Here is a 17,579-nt window from a genome sequence, read left to right as displayed (position 1 = left end):
ATAGGACCAATTTGATACTAAATAGAGAGTTGAATGACTATTAAAATGAAAAATTTAGTTCGTGGACTGAAATGAGACTAAAGCAAAAATTGGAACCATTAACAACAACCCCTTGAGTATAAATATATGTTTCAACATGTAGCGGTTTGATAAAGATTAAAGAGGCATTGTGGGCTGCATAATACCGATAAACCCTACCTAGCTAGCCCATTCCATGACTGTCTCCCTCTGAGTGACTCAACTGCTCCGAGGACCCAGCGTCCTATCCTCCTCCTCAGTCCGACGCCAACTTCTCAATCTTCCCCTTCTTCCCTTTTTTCTTTCTTTTTTCTTCTGCCTCGTCACATTCACAGGAAAGCCAAGCCAAGACTTGAAAGGAAAAGTTAAACCCCTAATCGTCATGGAGAACGGTGAAATTCCCGAAAACGCCAATGAACGTAAGGCTTTCTTTCATAATCTCAGTTCTCAAAGGTTGCTGGGTTTTTTCAGTTAGGCTGTCTTAATTTCTTCTTCATCTCTTGAAATTATTATTATTATTTTTTTAAATTGTACCTTTTGCTCAGATTGCCCGGGTCCTCAATCCGATTCTGCTGGAAAATCTGATGCGTGCGAAGGATGCCCGAATCAACAAATTTGTGCTACTGCTCCAAAGGGCCCTGACCCAGGTTTCCTTTCTCTCTTTTACTGCTAAAGCTGCAAACTTTGAATTGTTTTTTGGTTAATATTGGCCGGTGATATTTGTAAATTCTTTATTTTGTGCTGCTGTGAGTGATTCAGCTATGACTAGCATTTAGATGAACAAGCCAAAGTAGATGCTTTTATGTGAACTTCATGAAGTTGGTGATTCAGCTATAATTTATGTGCTGCCTCCGAAATCCAAACTTAATTTTATAATTACGTGGCTTATACCTTGTTATATCTTTGATGGTGTTGTTGTGGGAAGGGGGATAATCTACAAAATCAAAAAAGAAAAAAAAATAGAGACTACAAGGCGTTACAACTTACATTTATCAGTAGCTAAGCTGTATTTCAAAGTTTCATTAGGTATTGTTACAAGGCGTCCAATTTATGCAAGTGCATACAATTTCAGTAACCCTTCTGTGATTTTCTTCATTTGTGCAACTGCGCAAGTTTTAATTCCATGTAGGAGTTCTTTTTCCTCCATGCAAAATATCTTATATGACTTAAGGATGATGTGCTTTTGTATTCATGATTTGTATATTGTTTTTGTACAGACGTGGTTGCAATTGCAGAAAGGATGGCCACTGTAAAGCATAAGATACTGGTTTTATCAGGAAAAGGTGGAGTTGGCAAGAGCACATTCTCCGCCCAACTTGCATTTGCACTAGCAGCTATGGACTTCCAGGTGGGTCTACTTGACATTGACATTTGTGGCCCGAGCATCCCAAAGATGCTTGGCCTAGAAGGCCAAGAAATCCACCAGAGCAACCTTGGCTGGTCTCCTGTATATGTTGAGTCCAACCTTGGGGTCATGTCAATTGGATTCATGCTTCCAGAACCTGATGACGCTGTTATATGGAGGGGGCCGCGCAAAAATGCGCTCATTAAGCAATTCTTGAAAGATGTTTATTGGGGTGAGCTTGATTTTCTAGTAGTTGATGCTCCTCCTGGGACCTCAGATGAGCACATTTCAATTGTTCAATGCCTCGATGCTGGTTCAATAGACGGTGCAATCATAGTCACCACTCCACAACAGGTCTCCCTGATTGATGTTCGGAAAGAAGTAAGTTTCTGCAAGAAAGTTGGAGTTCAGGTCCTTGGGATTGTTGAGAATATGAGTGGCTTGTGCCAGCCAGTGATGGATTTCAAATTTTTGAGGATGACAGAAGCCGGTGAGCAAATAGACGTCACAGAATGGGCAAGGGAGCATCTGAAAGAGAGAGCGCCGGAATTTCTAAGCACAATAGCTTGCACTGAAGTGTTTGATAGCAGCCGTGGTGGAGCTGAAAAAATGTGCAGGGAAATGGGGGTACCTTTTCTGGGGAAGGTACCATTGGACCCCCAGCTTTGCAAGGCAGCTGAAGAAGGTAGATCTTGTTTTGTTGATCAGAAGTGCGGGGTGAGTGCACCTGCACTGAAGAAAGTCATAGATAAAATGATGGAAAATCAGGGATTGTCTAGAATGTTGGTAGACAACAATGCATAAGTGATCGTCATCAGATCAAGATTTTGTTTATGTTTACGTCAACACTTTAATGGTTGTGTAGAATATATGTCTTTTGGCATGTGAATTGTCTTTATGTTATATGTAATTTACATAAAAATTATATTTGTGTTCTTTTTAATTTATTTTGTGTAATAACACAATTTTCTTGACCATGAATACTCGTAAAAGTATTGATGTTTGACTAACATTTTAATTTTCAACAAGAAAAAGACTGAAAAAAACTTCATTGACGTGCATTAGGCCAATTGATTAAGGGAATGTCACACTCGAGTTCGAGTTTATAAGCTAGTTCAAATCCCCTCCTGGTAAAAATTAAAAATAATGCTTGCGAAAGTTGGGCGGCTGAGATCATCTACTGATAAAAAAGAAAATACGCGTCCAAAGGAAACACACGAGCGCTTCCCATTTCCACAGGCCCTCTTTTGTCTTTTCCTCTTCTTCTCTTTATGCTCTGCAATTATCAGCTACACCCAGATGCCAATCCACTTTGCTACAACCTTCACACTTTGCCAGTAACGAATAGACATGTACCTCTCGGAGAAGGCCCGACCGGTTGACTTGTACAAGGGAGGAGGACTAGGAGGAGAAGAAGAATCGGAGAGAGAGATGATGATGGAGGTGGTGGTGGCGAATGGGAGCGCGCCACCTCATCATCATCATCAGAACCAAAGCGAAAGCCAGCACCAGCAGCAGATGCATCAGATGATAGTGGGGATTGGGGAGAACAACAGCAGCGGAGGAGAAGGTGAAGAGCAAGAATTGTGTGCTGCTACTAGTAATAGTATTGGCAGCAGAGCAGCAGGCGGAGGAGGAGCAGGAGCCCCAAAGAAACGGGCCGAAACGTGGGTCCAAGAAGAAACGCGAAGCCTGATAGGGTTTAGGAGAGAGGTGGACGGGCTTTTCAACACGTCCAAGTCCAACAGGCACCTCTGGGACCAGATCTCAGCTAAGATGAGAGAAAAGGGCTTCGACCGCTCCCCCACCATGTGTACGGACAAGTGGAGGAACTTGCTCAAGGAGTTCAAGAAGGCTCGTCACCAAGTCAAAGTCGGCAGTCGCTCGGCCAAGATGTCGTATTACGAGGACCTCCAGGACTTGCTCAGAGATAGAACCAACAACAACCACAACGCTGCTTCTACTGATGCTGCTGCTGCTTCTGCCGGTGCTTATAAGAGCCCCACTCCTCCCAAGCTCGAATCTTTTGTTCGCTTCTGTGACAAGGGTGAGAATTTATGAGAGCTGAGACTGACTGAAACTTACCCTATTCAGCATTTCAAATTCTTACTATTATTATGCTTACTTTTTTTCTAAAATTGTTTATTTATTCTATAAATTGAAAAAAGTACAGGTCTTGAAGATTCAGGCATTCCATTTGGACCTATGGAAGGTATACATTCCTTTGCTTGCATGTGTTGTCTTTCAATTTGCAATTTGAATGTAATTTGTTATAAAAGAAAATTTGAAAAAAGCTTCTTAATTTCTCTTTGTTTATAGCTACCGACCGATCAGCACTCAATTTGGAAAGGCAGTTGGATCATGATGGCGACCCTCTTGCTATTACTGCAGCCGATACAGTTGCAGTTAGTGGGGTTCCTCCTTGGAATTGGAGAGAGGGTCCTGGAAATGGTGAGCTTTCTTTCACAACTAATTTTCAACCAAAAAAAACAAAAAAAGAAGCTTTCTTTCACAACTAAAATGGCAGTGCAAAAAGTTCTCAAACAATACTTCAATTGGCTGTGGAAATGTCTCTAGACCTGTAACCTTTCATCTAAATTAAACAGCTTTCCTCAAGAAATGCAATTTTCATGACCTCACAATCACACTACATTGCTTAGATTTGGTGTCTTTCTAGCATATGCTGCATTCTGAGTTTAGTGGAGGACGATTTTTGTCCTGTCCTCTTTAGAAGAGCTTCAATCTCTCTCTGTCTCACTATCAATCACTTGCATGACACTTCCACTGTAAGCTTTACCGTGCCTTTCAACCAGTAGCACACCTCCTTTGTTGAGGCTTGGAATCATGTGTGGATAAAACCAAGAGTCTAAGCATGACCTGAAACTGATATATGCATCTTGTAAAAGTTTGAAAGTTAAATGCCTGAAGCATGTTATCTTTCAATGGCAGGAGGGGAGGGCCACTCTTCTTATTGTGGAAAGATTATAACTGTCAAGTTGGGGGAATACACCAGAAGGATTGGTATTGATGGAACTGCAGATGCGATTAAGGAGGCAATCAAGTCTGCGTTCAGAATAAGAACTAAGCGGGCATTTTGGTTGGAGGATGAAGATCAGGTTGTCCGGAGTCTGGATAGGGACATGCCTTTGGGCAATTACACTCTTCACCTCGATGAAGGTATTGCATTCCTGGAGTAATAAGCATAAGTTTTTCTATACTATATGGAACTGAAAGGTGGTTTGCTGGATTATAATAAGTAGCCTTATGCTTCTTGTGGCAGGAATTACCATAAAGCTTTGCCTCTATGATGACTCTGACCGTATAGTTCGTACGGAAGAAATAACATTGTACACTGAAGATGATTTTCGTGATTTTCTTGCACGCCGTGGCTTGACGGGTTTACGAGAGTTGAGTGGCTATAGACGCATTGATACTTTAGATGAGCTACAATCCGGTGCAATGTACCAGGGGGTGAGACTTCTTGGGGACTAAAAAAATTTGTATTTAGCTTTTCATCCAGCTCCTAAAGTTGGAATTTTCTTCTTTCTTTTCTTTTTTTCTTTTACCCAGCTAGTCATATACCACTCTACTATGACTGGTGTTAATCCATGTTGTAAGTGCCAAGTGCCAGCCAACTGAATTAACACTGTAAAGATGTAACTTGTACATGTAGGGGGATGTTTCCAGTTTTGTACCTGCTATGTAATCTGATTTCTAATCCAAATTTCAAAAGCTATGAATACTTACAAGGAAATATTTCTTCAATTGTGTGCCCGTGCTACATACTATTTAAAAAGAAAAAGAAAATTGCTTCTATCTATCTCCTGTAATAGCAATGTAACGCTCGAAAGAACCCAAAACTTATTAATTCATTTCTCACTTTACGGTTCTGTGCGTGAAACAACTTTTTACCATTTCTGCTCCGGTTGGTCATCTTTCTCGAAAAGAAGGGCAACGAGGGGGCCACCTCAATAGTCAACAATACCATCCAAATCATCACTGGTTTCCAGCTTCGACAAATGCGCAGACACTTTTTCTTTTTGCTTATGGGGATTTCAGGTCGTAACTCCACCTCATATGCATATAATTATATAAAAGTAAATTTAGGTTTTAGCCAAAAAAAAAAATCACTTTTGGGAAAAGCCAAAACTTTTTAAAAAAAGACAGAAAAATCTTTCAACTTTCAAATCAAAGACATGCAAATGTAAAGGATTCCTTAGGAAATCCAAAAATAAATAAGAGTAATTTTGTCTATTTTTACTTATTTTACAAATTTTCTCTCCCTTTGTGTTTTTCTAAAGTCCCCTCACTCTCACACTCTCCCTCGTTCAGAATCACACACCCTCTCTCTCTCTCTCTCTCTCTCTCTCTCTCTCTCTCTCTCGGTTTAAAAGAAGAAGAAAACACTACACTAAACATCATGGCCAAGATCAAGATTGCCATCAATGGTATTCTTGCATTTATTGTGGTTTGTTTATTTTACTGTTTATTTATATGATCACCAACACACAGATTGGCATTTTCCAAATGGTCTTGATTTGGTGTTATGTGGGTGAAGGATTCGGAAGGATTGGCCGCTTGGTTGCCAGAGTTGCTCTGCAGAGAGACGACGTTGAACTTGTAGCTGTCAACGACCCTTTCATCAACATTTAATACATGGTAATGTATATCTTTTCTGTTGTTCTTTCTGCATCCTGAATGCATGGTGATGGTTTGAGCCTATGAGATTGTGTTAATTGTAAATATCTCTGCAGAGCTACATGTTCAAGTACGACAGTGTTCACGGGCAATGGAAGCACCACGAGCTTAAAGCAAAGGATGATAAGACCCTTCTCTTTGGTGACAAACCTGTCAGAGTTTTTGCTTCTAGGTAATATGCTTATTATACTTCATTATTACCTGGTTCTACCAACACCAACACTTTTTGGATTGTCCATTCATTTCGACTAGGGAGCCTGAAGGGATCCCGTGGGGCGAGGCTGGTGCTGAATTTGTGGTTGAGTCCACAGGAGTGTTCACTGATAAGGAAAAAGCTTCTCTCCACTTAAAGGGTGGTGCAAAGAAGGTTGTGATTTCTGCCCCCAGTAAGGATGCTCCCATGTTTGTTGTGGGGGTCAATGAGAAGGACTACACCCCAGATCTTAACATTGTTTCCAATGCCAGCTGCACCACAAACTGTCTTGCTCCATTGGCAAAGGTAGTTAGTCTCAATTCTTGGTCTAATTTTCTTCTAATGACTAAGTAATTAATTTGGAGAGCTCTCTCATGTTTCTTGAATTAATATATATACATATACATCTGGACAGGTTGTTCATGACAAATTTGATATTGTGGAGGGTCTTATGACTACCGTCCATTCTATTACTGGTGCGTGTATATGCGTATATATGTATATGCGAATGTATGTATCGTCCATTGTCATTGACTGGTGTTTCAATGTAATGCAGCCACTCGAAAGACTGTTGATGGACCATCAATGCAAGACTGGAGAGGTGGTAGAGCTGCAGCCACCAACATCATTCCCAGCAGTACTGGAGCTGCCAAGGTATTATTGATTGAATGCCTTGCAGTGCATCTATATATGATCACAGTTCATATGCATGATATAAATGATACTTGAAAGCTTTGTTGCTTGAGAAGAAAAGGTGTTTGATATATTTTGGAAATACTGAAAGAAGAAAAAAGTGTTGTTTTTTGTAGGCCGTTGTTAAAGTGCTGCCTGCACTGAATGGGAAGTTGACAGGAATGGCGTTCCGTGTTCCCACTGTTGATGTTTCGGTGGTTGATCTCACCGTGAGACTTGAGAAGAAGGCCACTTATGATGAGATTAAAGATGCCATCAAGTAAGGACCAGAAACATTCATTCCCTATGAAAGAATCTGAGGGCAGCATGAAAGGAATCCTTGGATACACCGACGAGGATGTTGTGTCGACTGACTTCGTAGGTGACAACAGGTGACCATTTTTACTCACCTTCTTTTGCTCAGTCTCTGTCTCTGCCCCCGTCTCACTCTATAAGAATATGTTGTGGTTATGTGCCTGCCTGGACTGCGAGTGTATGTATTTATATGTTGCAGGTCGAGCATTTTCGATGCCAAGGCTGGAATTGCTTTGAATGACAACTTTGTGAAGCTTGTGTCTTGGTATGACAACGAATGGGGTTACAGGTAAATCCACAATTGTTTGTTTTTATTATGGTGCTCCGTTTTATTTTACATAATTGTGGCAGAAAGAACAGAAATCTCTGTTTATATTGCTTTGTCATACTCCAAATTTTAATTGGATTCTGAAAGCAAGATTTTCCATCCACACTTCTCTTATTAACGACGTGCCGTGACGTTTGTTGCAGCTCACGAGTTATTGACTTGATCTGTCACATTGCCTCTGTTAAATAAGCGATCCTAGGATCTTGATGTGGACACTGGAGGGTGAGCTTCAATTTCTCGGGCATGTCAAGCAGCTATTTTTTTTTTTAATTTAAATTTAATTATTAATTTATGAACACCACGCAGCTAGTTTGTGATTAGTATGGTTTAAAGGTTGTTTTTTTTTTTTTGGTTGTTGTTGCCTTTTTTGGTGAATAATCAAGCTTTACCAGTGATATGAGTTTTGTAGTACTTTGGTTCCAGAGATGGAAGCTTTGGGTCATTGATTTGATTGTATGGGATTGTACACGTACGAATCTAATTCTAACTTGAGAGATCCTTCGGTTATTTATGAGAGTTGATTTTCTCACTCCTCTTTTGTCCGCTTACACTCCAATCATTCATCTCTCCTTGCTTTCGATCCAGAGAGTATATTCCAAACCGAAAGGATAAAAGTGAAAGATACACAACAGATCACAGGATCGGATTTAGCTCACAGATGAAATCTGTTGACAATTAAGTGTTATCAAGGCAAGCAGAAGCACAATGTAATGTACCCCGTGCGGACTTGATTAGAAAAATATAGGAAATTACCTCCCAAATAGGTAGATGATTATGTCAAATCACCTCTCTTAGCAAATGTAAACGGTCACGGATACAAACGCAAAACGAAGGAAGATGCAGTAAACACAACAGGCCCAGCAACATATTAACACAAGTGCTCAAATTTATATTCAAGTACTAACGTGCGGTAATAGTCAGAATGCATTATAAACGCAACAACCCGAGCACTTTCCTAAAACCATAGCTTTCATTCTTAACAAGTTTCAGATAACCTATGTTCCAAGAAAAGAAAAAAAAAACTCTAGAAATAAACCCCTCTGAACTTCAGTGTATTCACGATCCGGTCTTCTTGTTATGCCACATCTAGGAACCCTGCAAATTGAACATGTAAAAGTTACAGTTTACAATTGATTATCAAATCTTCAGAGGCTTTCATGATATAATTGCAATTCTGAAAAGATAGGAAGACCAAGTTCAGTGATTGACAAGCAGTATTCGGATGCGGACTCCAAATGAACAACCACATCCACCATCTTTTCACACACACACAAAATTGAAATACTACAAAAGCATTGAAAGAATCCCAAATCGATTTGATTATTACATCATGATACATAAGAGGTGCAAAGATCCGTGAGTGAACCTAATTCATACTTCTCCTGCCTTTTGTTCAAACCCAAGTTAAAAGAGTGCGTTGTTAGCTATGCTATATATTAAATTACTCTTAGCTTTCCGATTTCTTCAATATGTCCCTCATCCATCTTAAACTTAGGTTGACTAGATACTAGATGCAAGAGAAGTGTACCTAAAACCAAAAACAAATTGGCAATGTGAAGCTGAACTACCAGTCACGCAAAGGAATCAACACTTGTTCCATCGAAATTTGTTAAAAGAAACCTTGCTGAATTCCTTAATTATTACTAGCAAGTAAGTCATGTTCCTTATAATCTCTCATATTTATCGGGCACTGCTAGGTTTGACATAGAGAAAAGGAAGAGGCCAAAGGTATCAGCAACCAATCTTTATCATAGAAAATCTTAGGACCGAGGAATGTATTATGGAAATAGAACCATATCTAACTGCAAATCACATTCATGTGCATCAGAGTTATGAAATTCCAGGTCTAAATTTAAGAAAATTTTCAACAAGTTTTTTCTACAACTAGTCCTTCACCAATGTCATAACAATACATGAACATGGGGTAAACAACAAATTCAAGTACATTAAAGAAATGTAAAAAGTCCAGATAAAAAATGTAAGAACTCCAGACTTAAACAAATGTAAACGGTCACAGTTTATGAAAGTTGGCATGCAACTTTTAAATGGAGTGGTGCCGATGACCTACATTGTAATAAAACAAAAAACCTACAGTATTTATCTTGCCACAACAATGGTAAGAAGCATAACACAATGCAGCTTCCCCCTCTGTGGCTAACATGCTATCATTCAAGCAGTATCATAACTCAATTTTTCAGACTCCCTTGAAGTTCAAAACAAAAGGCAATCAAAAAAATTATTCCAAAGTTTAGAACAACGATAAACCTGAGTAGCTTGAGCTTGTAACCTTGCACACTTGATGAGCTACCTCGCTTAGTGCAAAAAACCTAAACCTTTCACAAAGCTAATAAGCACTATTCTTTCTAATAGTTATTATGTTTCATCACTTCGCAAACAGGGGATTGTCTTGTTTGTCTAGATTGGTTTAATTGTCAGTTGTAAATATGTACATAACATTAACATACGATCCCAGTAATACCAATCAATTACCAAATAAATATAACTCCTAAACGCTCTTATAAGGACAATGTAACAGTAAATGAAAAACAAAGAAAGCAAATCAAAGACAACAGAAGAAGTGAAATGAAAATTTACCATCAACGAGGGTTGAGAGCAAAGAGCATGTTCTTCCCACCAGGCAGGTAAGACACATTGGGCGACCTGGCAAGCGTGGCAGCAACCTCCCTGGAGGCCTCGATCCTTCTGAGCTCGATCAGTCCCAGACCCGCAGACGCAGTCGCATCAGAGATGAGCTTGGCAGCCTCGCTCTCCCCCTGGGCTCGAATAATCGCGGCGCGCCTTTCCTGCTCCGTCTTCGCCACCACAAACTTGGAGCGCTCCGCCTCCTGCTGGGCCACCTGCTTCTGCTCAACGGCGCGCGAGAACTCCATCCCGTACGACAAGTGCGTAATCGCCACGTCATCCAGCACGATGTTGAAGTCCTTAGCACGGCGGATCAAGCTCTCACGCACCAGAGCCGACACGTGAGGACGCTCCGTCAAAAGCTGATCGGCGTTGAATTGGGCTACGACGGCCTTCAGCACCTCGTTTCCGATGGAGGGGAGGACCTTCTCGTCGTACTCGAGCCCTAGGGTTTTGAAGATCTCAGGGAGGCGGGACACCTCGGGACGCGAGAGGACCCTGAGGGTGAGGTTCACCATCTGCAGATCCTTGGTGCCGGAGACCGAAGAGAAGGTGTGGGGCCGGGTACGGATGTCGAAGATGTAGGGCTTCTGGAGCCACGGGATCAGAAAATGGGTCCCCTCGCCGACGGTGTCGTCGATGACTCCACGGAAACGGTCGAAGAGCACGGCGCGCTGACCGCCGTCGACGGTGTAGAGCGAGGAGTTGACGATGGTGGCACCGGCGCCGAGCCCGAAGGCGGCACGAGCGAGGTTGGTGAGGAAGGACACAGCAGCTTGGTTGCTTCCCATCTTGAGATGATGACGATGATGATTTGGGTGAGTAGGAGGAAAATGGGTTTCTGGAGTGAGAAGAGGGAGAGTAGGGTTTATGTGGCTTTTGTTATTAAACCCTAACAACTTGGACAGAAAGATATTCCAAATTGGGCTAGGGCTTTACACAATTCTTTTGTTTGGGTAACGGGCCTAAACCAATCAACTCATTTGTGCGGGACAAAAGTATTTAGGCCGGACATGCTTAATAGCTTGGGCCTGAAAAATGAAAAATAAAGATCGTGCGCTTATTAAATACAAGGAACAGTAAAAAAAAAGTTTGTTGATATTAAACTTTTTAATCTTTTTGCTCGTATTTCTTGTCAATTTGCTCATCGGGAGTGTGATTAGGTTGCTTATTTATTGGCTAAGTAAGCGCTTATGTCTCAGAATTTTCAAGTTTGGCTAGAGGATGGTCCTTTGTGGCTTTCTGATATTTTGGCTAATGACAAGTTATTTTCTTAATTTTAATTTTGTTTTATATTGATTGTGATGTTGTGGTGCTCTTTTTCTTTGACTGGATTTTCCTCCATTTGGGGTTTTTAAAGGCAATGTTTTAATGAGACCACACTTGTTGCATCATTGAAGTCCAGTTTTTACTTTTGTATCATGACATTGTTGTTTCAATGAAGTTATATTTCTATGATTAAAAAAAAACAAAATAAAAAATAAAAAAAACTATAGTCTAAACAATTTTAAATTAATTTAATCTACGGGAAATGAAACTCAAACTTGAGTGTAAGAGTGCTAGTTGACTACCTTGATAAACTAGCATAAATGACGCCTGAAAAAAAAAGGAAAAAAAAAGGCTATTTAATTGGAATAACATGTTAAACAGATGGGGCCATATACTTTTGACATTGCTTTGATACACGGTTGGTGGAATGGATATGGAAGGCACCATCGAATGTCCTACTATGTGTCCACCTTAGGCCTTACCCAACTTAACAATGGTGGGTCGGTCGCATTCTATCCCAATCCTATATCCCAGTGGTTCACGGAAAGGTTGATGCTTTCCTCCTCTTTCCCTATATCAACTTGGCAGGCAAGGAAATTTGTGTTGTCATGACGTGACGGTAGTTTACAGAAATAAGCAGAACTTCTCTTGTATGAAAAAGTATGCAAATGCATGGTGGTCTGGTGGTCCGGCTCTATGAGTTAGTTCATTTTCTAGAGCGTGAATATCCACTGAAATGGGGCTGCAGGGTGCAGGTAGCTTAGCTTAGGTAGTCGCTGTTGGGCTGCATGCTCCATGCTTTTCGTTCTGCAAAAGGCCATGTGAAGACTAGGCTTCGACGATGACTCTGATTTAAAGTAGCGAAGAAAGAGACTGGTGGAAGAACTGGACTGGATAAGCAGATGAGAAAAAGAAAAAGAAAAACAGAAATTTGACATGTCACTTGTCACATGGAGATTAATAATTATTGTTAAAGTGAGTAACCCACACCCTCTATTTTTATAGCTTTTGAATGTTGAGCTACTCCAAAAGTTAAAAGCTGCTTCTCACCAAGCACATGGCGCATCGTTTGCTTTTTTAAAGCTCTGCTCCGTATATGTGTGTGTCTTCCAGTAAGACTGATATATATATATATATATATATATATATGTATGTGTGTGTGTGTGTGTGAGAGTAGACAATATAGGGATACTACTTGTGTTTGAGAGTTGAAGCTTCTAATTTGTAAAGAGCCAAGCTAACAGGCAAACTTAGCTGCTGCACTGCTCTGCACACCCAAATCTTACATGTAATCTTTGCTTTGTTGGTTGTTAACTTGTTATATATAATAACCTATTGCTTTCGGAATGATTAACAATCCCAACTATGGTAATAATTTCCTACTGCCGGAGATAAAAGAAAAAAAGAAGATAATCAAGAGGTTATTAATATGGTTATCGAACGGGCCCAAAGTGTCTTGAATTAGATAGGTTAACAGTATTAAAAATTGCATTGCGTCATTACCGTCAAAAGTTGCGTGTTGCTTGCTTGCATTGCACCGACGGAATATTAATTTATGCAGCTGACATAGTGAACCATTTCAAGATCAGCACATAGAATAGAAGTGGGATTGAGTAAGCCACCGTCCATCGCGGTATTAAATTCCTGGAAATTCCAATTTCTTTTTAAAGTTGATCAATTAATCCCGATAATTCTGATATTGGTGTTCAAATGCTTACGTGATCAGGGAATGAAAATTCTTAGACCAAATATCAGAGATTCTGGAGTTAACCCCTAAACATGAGTGGTTTCTTTTGTTGAGTACTTGACTGGGACAAGAGGGTGGATGGATTGTGCAGGTAAAGTGTCAACTTTGACCACTGTGGTGGCTAAATAAAGTAGGCTAAGCTAATTAGCTAATTACCTAACCAACCAGAGAATATTAAGTACCACGTCTGAATCAAAGCTTAATTAGTAATGATAATTTATGGGCTATCAGCATTTTCTTATATCTTCCAATCCAACCCACCAGCTCTGCTTCCTCTGCTCCTCTATCATTACCCCAACCAAAAGTATCAGTAAATTTAATCTCCTTCCCTACATCACACCATCATTATCTGTAACTTTCATTTCACATTCACAGTAGAAAACGAATCTCGTTTCACCCTATGGTAATTTCTTTTGGGGGGAGGGTTATTTCTTATTATCACCATCATCAAAAGCCTAAAACTCTGTCACACACTACACAATATTAGTTTTGATATTGACCCTAAAACCATATTATATTCTTCTTCTCTCCTACTTTCCTCCAATCCATTCCAAGGCCCTCTTCCTTTCTGGCTTCCATTTGTGTAAGCCATGATTGTTGTTTCCCATCCCATACCTCCTACTTTATATTATTCATAATTATTTCATCTTTTATTTCCCTTGCTGTACTTCTGTTATTGGCATTGCTGGTAGTTGATCAACTGCTTAAATTAATACAAAAGGTCCTCTTCTCTTCTCTTCTCCTCTCTTCTCTTTCTATGACTTTTATTGCTTCCTTTATCTCTTCATGTACCTGTTTTTGCTAAGCTGGCTTGCTTCTTGTGTTGCTAAATCATCAGAACTAGCTAGCTCTCTATTTTCTACCATCTTCAGAAAATCATCAGAATGCCTCCTACATATTTTCCTCTTCGATGGGAGAGCACAGGGGACCAATGGTGGTATGCTTCTCCGATTGATTGGGCAGCTGCTAATGGTCACTATGACTTGGTTCGAGAGCTCCTCCGCATTGACAGCAACCACCTCATCAAGCTCACATCTTTACGCCGAATTCGTCGTCTTGAGACAGTATGGGATGATGAAGCACAGTTTGATGATGTAGCCAAGTGCCGTTCAAACGTTGCTCGAAAGCTTTTCTATGAGTGTGAATCCAAGAAAGGAAAGAACTCTCTCATCAGGGCTGGTTATGGTGGATGGCTTATGTACACAGCTGCCTCAGCTGGACATCTCGGTTTTGTTCAAGAGCTACTTGAAAGAAACCCTCTGCTTGTTTTTGGGGAAGGAGAATTTGGGATTACTGATATACTGTATGCTGCTGCTAGGAGCAAGAACACTGAGGTTTTCAGGCTGCTCTTTGACTTTGCTGTTTCACCGAGATTTATGACAGGCAAAGGTGGAGAGCTGGAAGAACACATTGGGGACATTCCTTCTGTATACAAGCGGGAGATGGTTAACAGAGCAGTTCATGCTGCTGCCAGAGGAGGAAATTTGAGCATTTTGAAGGAGCTTCTTTCCGATTGCTCAGATGTTTTGGCTTACAGGGATATTCAGGGATCAACTATCCTCCATGCAGCAGCTGGGAAAGGGCGGGTAGAGGTGAGAGGCTCTCCCCCTTATGCTAGTCTAAATGTGCTTTTGCAAAGATTCAATCTTTTTTCTTCTTTATTCTTTTGACCAAACAAAAAAAAAAAACCCAGCTGTTGTAAGCTCTGCTTTTCCAAATTGCGCCCTTTATTTTTCCTTTTTCTTTTGTGCATGATTCATACACAAGCATATATCAGCTTAACCAAGTACAATTTGAGGTTATGCGGTTGTATATAGTAGGATGAATAGAAACATAAATTTTGTGTGGCTTTTCGTGGTTTTATTTCGTAAAGCATATCATGAATGACTCCATTGATATTTAACTTTAATGTATATTCTTGCTTCCAGAGAAGTTAGATGACTGATTCATGATTGTTCCGAAGTTTGATTGATGCTTATTCAGAATTTACTTTGAAAGAACACTTCATTTGCAGTTCCACATCTTATACTTACTTTGTGGATATATTTTCCATAAACTTTCCAAAAGGTGTAAAACTCGGATCGTTTTTAGTAAGCACCGTTCTACTTGTTTCATGTAAGACAGAGGTTATCCCTTCCATGATTGAGATCAAGATTCAAGATTTGGCCTGACTTGAACTATTGCAATGATTTGATCCATACACTGAATTAATGTGACCAATCTTGTCATTCATGCAGGTTGTGAAGTACCTTTTAGCATCTTATGATATCATAAACTCCAATGACCATCAGGGCAACACAGCATTGCATGTGGCTGCTTCAAGGGGTCAATTAGCTGCAGCTGAAGCTCTTATATCTGCTTCTCCGTCGTCCATTTCCATGAGAAACAACTCTGGAGAAACGTTTCTCCACAAGGCTGTATCTGGTTTTCAAAGTCCTGCCTTCCGAAGATTGGACCGACAAATTCAGCTTCTGAAGCAATTGGTATGTGGGAAAGCTTTCAACATTGAGGACATCGTCAATGCCAAAAACAACGAAGGACGGACTGCCCTTCACACGGCAATCATTGGGAATGTTCATTCTGACTTGGTGCAACTGCTGATGATTGCTCAATCAATTGATGTCAATGCCCGTGACATTGATGGCATGACAGCACTTGATTGCCTCAGACAATGGCCTCGTTCTGCATCGTCTGAGATACTAATTAGGCAGTTGATTTCAGCTGGGGGGATATTTGGTTGTCAAGATTACAATGCAAGAAAAGCCATTGCTTCTCGGTTGAAGATGCAAGGTGATGGAAGCAGTCCTGGAACATCATTTAGAATTTCTGACACAGAAATCTTCTTACATACAGGCATTGAAAATGTTTCAGATGCCACTGCTGATCAGCATAGCACAGAAAACAATTCACCTTCACCAGAACTGATCAGCCCATATGACCCAACCAATGAGAACCGCAGCTCATTCTCTAGTAAAAAACCAGGTTCTGTAAATTATGCAGCACAACAGTTGAAACGCGTCATTGGCTGGCCCCGGATGAAGGAGAAAAAACCCGAAAGATTCAAGAAATCAGTTGATTTTGGTTCGGTGGATTCAAACAAGATATGGAGCAGTTCAGATGATGCACCAACACCACTTCGACAGAGATTTTCAAAGCCTTCATCACTTGCGAATAACAAACGGACACTTTCTGTGAGGAGCAACCAATCAAGTCCATCTGCGAAGAAGAGGTTTGCTTGTGGCATAAGGCATGGTGTTCTGCAGGCAATTCCACACATAACTGTTCCACGTCGGTCGCGCTCTAGTTCATTTTCAAAATCATCATCAATCTCTTCACCTAGTTCTCTAGATAAACAAAAAGGTGTGTACATTGAAACTGATACTGCTGGACCATCTTGGTCAAATCAAGTAGTTGATGATGAAACGCCAAACTTGGGTAAACAAGGCTCCCTGAATAGAAGGCTGAGGAGCCAGTATTTCTGTTTTGGTGCCTCAGGCCTATCTGTGAAAAACCCTGTTAGCAGGCAGCAGCAGCAGCAGCAGCAGAACCAAAGTTTCAAGCATGCTTCTCCTCCTCCTCCTGTTATTTCAGTGGCTTGAGTGAGTTGATGTGAAGATGTGAAGAGTTGGGTGGTTGCATTGCAATGAAGCAGACGTCAAAACACAGAAAGGAAAGGAAGTGCTCGGTGCTTGGATATTATATGCAAACTCACTAACATAGAGGAAGAGATGTAACTTGAATAGCTTGTACTGTTACTTACTATTTATGTTTTTCCTATCTTTTACTTTTATCTTATGCTATGTTATGTTTGCTTGTTTTAACTTGTCTAGATTATGAATGATAAAAAGAGAGAAAAAAATTCTAGTTAAAAACTGTTTGCATCAATCTGTTTCTAGTCCATACCATTATGCAGGTTCTTTGGGCCAATGTGCTCTCTAGCAATCCCTAATCTTAAGAAGAAAAAAAGCCCTTAATTTCTCCTTAGAATTATAACAGTATGCCCAAATCAAAAAACAAGTTGCGCTAGCTTTTCAAGGAACAAGGACTTGTGTGGCCTGCCGCAGCCCAACACTGTAAAGGTCGTCTAATTTGGTCAACAGCCATGTCTTTTTCTTCTTGTTTTGGGTTCTGCCTGCGTACGGCTTGTGAACGTGGTCCTACCACTGCCACTTGCATAGTCTTTGTTTCTTTCTTTGTTTATTGTTTCTTTGAACAGACAAGCCAACCTCTGATCCAGACATAAAGTTCATCTAAACAACTCCGACGAAAAAACAAGTTGAAATCCAAAAGGCACAACTTTTTTTTTTGGACGAAATGAGCAACCGATAGCGATAGAATAATACAACTGGTC

At 40.4% G+C, this 17,579-nt stretch overlaps 4 protein-coding genes and 1 pseudogene across 6 annotated transcripts; 4 read left to right on the top strand and 1 right to left on the bottom strand.

Annotated features, from left to right (window-relative positions):
• The first annotated feature begins 152 nt into the window (after window positions 1-152).
• On the top strand, window positions 153-2,340 carry LOC103330386 (cytosolic Fe-S cluster assembly factor NBP35-like). The gene is made up of 3 exons (XM_008232959.2): window positions 153-437; window positions 564-665; window positions 1,236-2,340. Exons 1-3 carry the CDS (start codon window positions 401-403, stop codon window positions 2,165-2,167), a joined length of 1,071 nt encoding a protein of 356 aa, XP_008231181.2. The 5' UTR covers window positions 153-400; the 3' UTR covers window positions 2,168-2,340.
• A 228-nt stretch (window positions 2,341-2,568) lies between these two features.
• LOC103330385 (trihelix transcription factor GT-4-like) lies at window positions 2,569-5,128 on the top strand. Of its 2 annotated transcripts, none has more exons than XM_089050034.1 (5): window positions 2,569-3,410; window positions 3,537-3,575; window positions 3,683-3,814; window positions 4,313-4,540; window positions 4,624-4,801. In XM_089050034.1, exons 1-5 carry the CDS (start codon window positions 2,714-2,716, stop codon window positions 4,653-4,655), a joined length of 1,128 nt encoding a protein of 375 aa, XP_088906160.1. In that variant the 5' UTR covers window positions 2,569-2,713; the 3' UTR covers window positions 4,656-4,801. The 2 variants fall into 2 exon arrangements, with proteins under 2 accessions (XP_088906160.1, XP_008231180.1); XM_008232958.2 differs by having other exon boundaries at window positions 2,577-3,410; window positions 4,644-5,128.
• A 572-nt stretch (window positions 5,129-5,700) lies between these two features.
• Window positions 5,701-8,002, top strand: LOC103330384 (glyceraldehyde-3-phosphate dehydrogenase GAPC2, cytosolic-like; annotated as a pseudogene). The gene is made up of 9 exons (XR_016125965.1): window positions 5,701-5,811; window positions 5,922-6,022; window positions 6,118-6,233; window positions 6,314-6,560; window positions 6,670-6,730; window positions 6,811-6,908; window positions 7,064-7,318; window positions 7,441-7,530; window positions 7,713-8,002. The product of XR_016125965.1 is annotated as a glyceraldehyde-3-phosphate dehydrogenase GAPC2, cytosolic-like (transcript).
• A 435-nt stretch (window positions 8,003-8,437) lies between these two features.
• PHB3 (prohibitin 3) lies at window positions 8,438-11,082 on the bottom strand. Its single transcript, XM_008232957.2, has 2 exons — window positions 10,165-11,082; window positions 8,438-8,664 (listed from the first exon to the last, which is right to left on the bottom strand). Exon 1 carries the CDS (start codon window positions 11,001-11,003, stop codon window positions 10,167-10,169), a length of 837 nt encoding a protein of 278 aa, XP_008231179.1. The 5' UTR covers window positions 11,004-11,082; the 3' UTR covers window positions 8,438-8,664; window positions 10,165-10,166.
• A 2,495-nt stretch (window positions 11,083-13,577) lies between these two features.
• Window positions 13,578-17,049, top strand: LOC103330382 (Ankyrin repeat family protein). Its single transcript, XM_008232956.3, has 3 exons — window positions 13,578-13,949; window positions 14,067-14,820; window positions 15,466-17,049. The coding sequence occupies exons 2-3, from the start codon at window positions 14,113-14,115 to the stop codon at window positions 16,825-16,827; spliced, it is 2,070 nt and encodes a 689-aa protein (XP_008231178.2). The 5' UTR covers window positions 13,578-13,949; window positions 14,067-14,112; the 3' UTR covers window positions 16,828-17,049.
• The last annotated feature ends 530 nt before the right edge of the window (window positions 17,050-17,579 follow it).

This window comes from Prunus mume, linkage group LG4 (assembly GCF_029339155.1).
Source record: "Prunus mume cultivar Tortuosa linkage group LG4, ASM2933915v1, whole genome shotgun sequence".
Classification (NCBI taxonomy): domain Eukaryota; kingdom Viridiplantae; phylum Streptophyta; class Magnoliopsida; order Rosales; family Rosaceae; genus Prunus; species Prunus mume.
This window is presented reverse-complemented; position numbering and strand designations above follow the sequence as displayed.